The sequence below is a fragment of the Pygoscelis adeliae genome, unplaced genomic scaffold, assembly GCF_000699105.1.
Source record: "Pygoscelis adeliae isolate BGI_AS28 unplaced genomic scaffold, ASM69910v1 Scaffold913, whole genome shotgun sequence".
Classification (NCBI taxonomy): Eukaryota; Metazoa; Chordata; class Aves; order Sphenisciformes; family Spheniscidae; genus Pygoscelis; species Pygoscelis adeliae.
Window position 1 is genome coordinate 7,343 of NW_008824398.1, and position 1,567 is coordinate 8,909.

At 56.2% G+C, this 1,567-nt stretch overlaps 1 protein-coding gene across 1 annotated transcript in view; it reads left to right on the forward strand.

The window, feature by feature from the left end:
• Positions 1–1,567, forward strand: part of LOC103913706 (fatty aldehyde dehydrogenase-like) — a 5,718-nt gene that overhangs the window by 1,194 nt on the left and 2,957 nt on the right. Inside the window, 4 exon segments of the mRNA XM_009320237.1 lie at positions 455–663; positions 792–909; positions 1,045–1,186; positions 1,362–1,532. Coding sequence (XP_009318512.1) covers positions 455–663; positions 792–909; positions 1,045–1,186; positions 1,362–1,532 — 640 coding nt within the window.

Genomic DNA, 1,567 nt, shown 5'->3' on the forward strand with positions numbered 1-1,567 from the left:
CAAGAGCAGGAGGTGGTGTTTCTCCTCCACTTGTCTGGCAGTTCTGACATCCATTGCGCTGTGTCACTGAGGCTGTTGTTCTGACAGCAGGGCCCCACTGTGTGGTTTCCTCCAGGGAGTTAGTGCTTTGTCTAAGCGAGGGGTGAGAGCTGAGGAAGGAGACAGCCCTCAGGAGAGCCTGGCGGTCATATGCGCCCTTGGTCTTAATGTGTGGGAGTAGGTCCACAGCCTGACTCAGCCCTGGCCTCAACCTCCACTTCTTTTAGTTCATGTGGCACAATATGGCAAGTGAAACTTCATTTCAGGGGAAGGAGCAGAGCTTGTCTCTGCTATCGCTATCCTTTGTCCAGATCCTAATGAAGCTCACAAGTGAGTCTGCCCCATGCAGAGCTGCTCCCTTGATACATATTTGCTTTAAATCAAGGTAACTGTAAGGCTCTTGTTTGCCCTGCAGGAGCTGTACCCCGTGGTCACTGGAGGAGTACCTGAGACGACAGAGCTGCTGAAGCAGAGATTCGATCACATCCTTTATACTGGCAATTCCACAGTGGGCAAAATCGTGATGGCAGCGGCGGCCAAGCACCTGACGCCCGTCACCCTGGAGCTGGGCGGGAAGAGCCCCTGCTACATCGACAAGGACTGTGACCTGGCCGTCGCCTGCAGGTCAGGCTGTTGCAAGCCCTCGGTGGGCCATTGTCCCCAGGCTGCGGGTGTCGCTCAGGCGTTGTTGGCTGGGCTGTGGGGGCTGGAAGGGACTGACCGTGGAGAAACCATCTCCCTTTCTCCCGCAGGCGGATAACGTGGGGAAAGTACATGAACTGTGGGCAAACCTGCATCGCCCCGGACTACATCCTCTGTGACCCTTCCATCCAGAGCAAAGTGGTGGAGAACATCAAGGCGACTCTGCAGGTGAGCGTGGAGTTCCCCGTGCTGTGGGAGTTGTCCCCGTTACAGCCCAGGTGTGAGTTTTGTAGCTGCAGCCCTGGAGCTGTGGTTGTTGTGAAGGTTTGTTGAGCGCTTTGGTTCTGCTGTGCCCTTCGGCAGGAATTCTATGGGGAAGACGTGAAGTCATCTCCGGATTATGAAAGGATTATCAACAAGCGTCACTTCAAGAGAATCCTGGGCCTGCTGGACGGGCAGAAGATCGCTCACGGGGGAGAGGCTGATGAGGCTTCCTGCTTCATAGGTGCTTCTGGCAGCTGTTGGGGAGGGGAGGTGGTAGCAGGTGCCTTTTGGGGGCTGTGTATGTGCCTGGTTTGCTCGGTGTGTGTTGAACGGAGGCAGTGCTCCGGCTGAGGTCCTGTGATTGACCACGTCTTCTGTCCTGCTCACTCCGTCTCCTGCCCTCCTGTTTGCCGCAGCACCGACTATCCTCACCGATGTTTCTCCGGAGTCAAAGGTGATGGAGGAGGAAATCTTTGGACCGGTCCTCCCCATTCTGACCGTGAAGAACGTGGACGAAGCCATTGAGTTCATCAACCGTCGGGAGAAGCCCCTTGCCCTGTACGTCTTCTCCAACAACAAGAAGGTGGGTCTGGGCTGTGCTCCCCCACGGAGGCATCTCTGC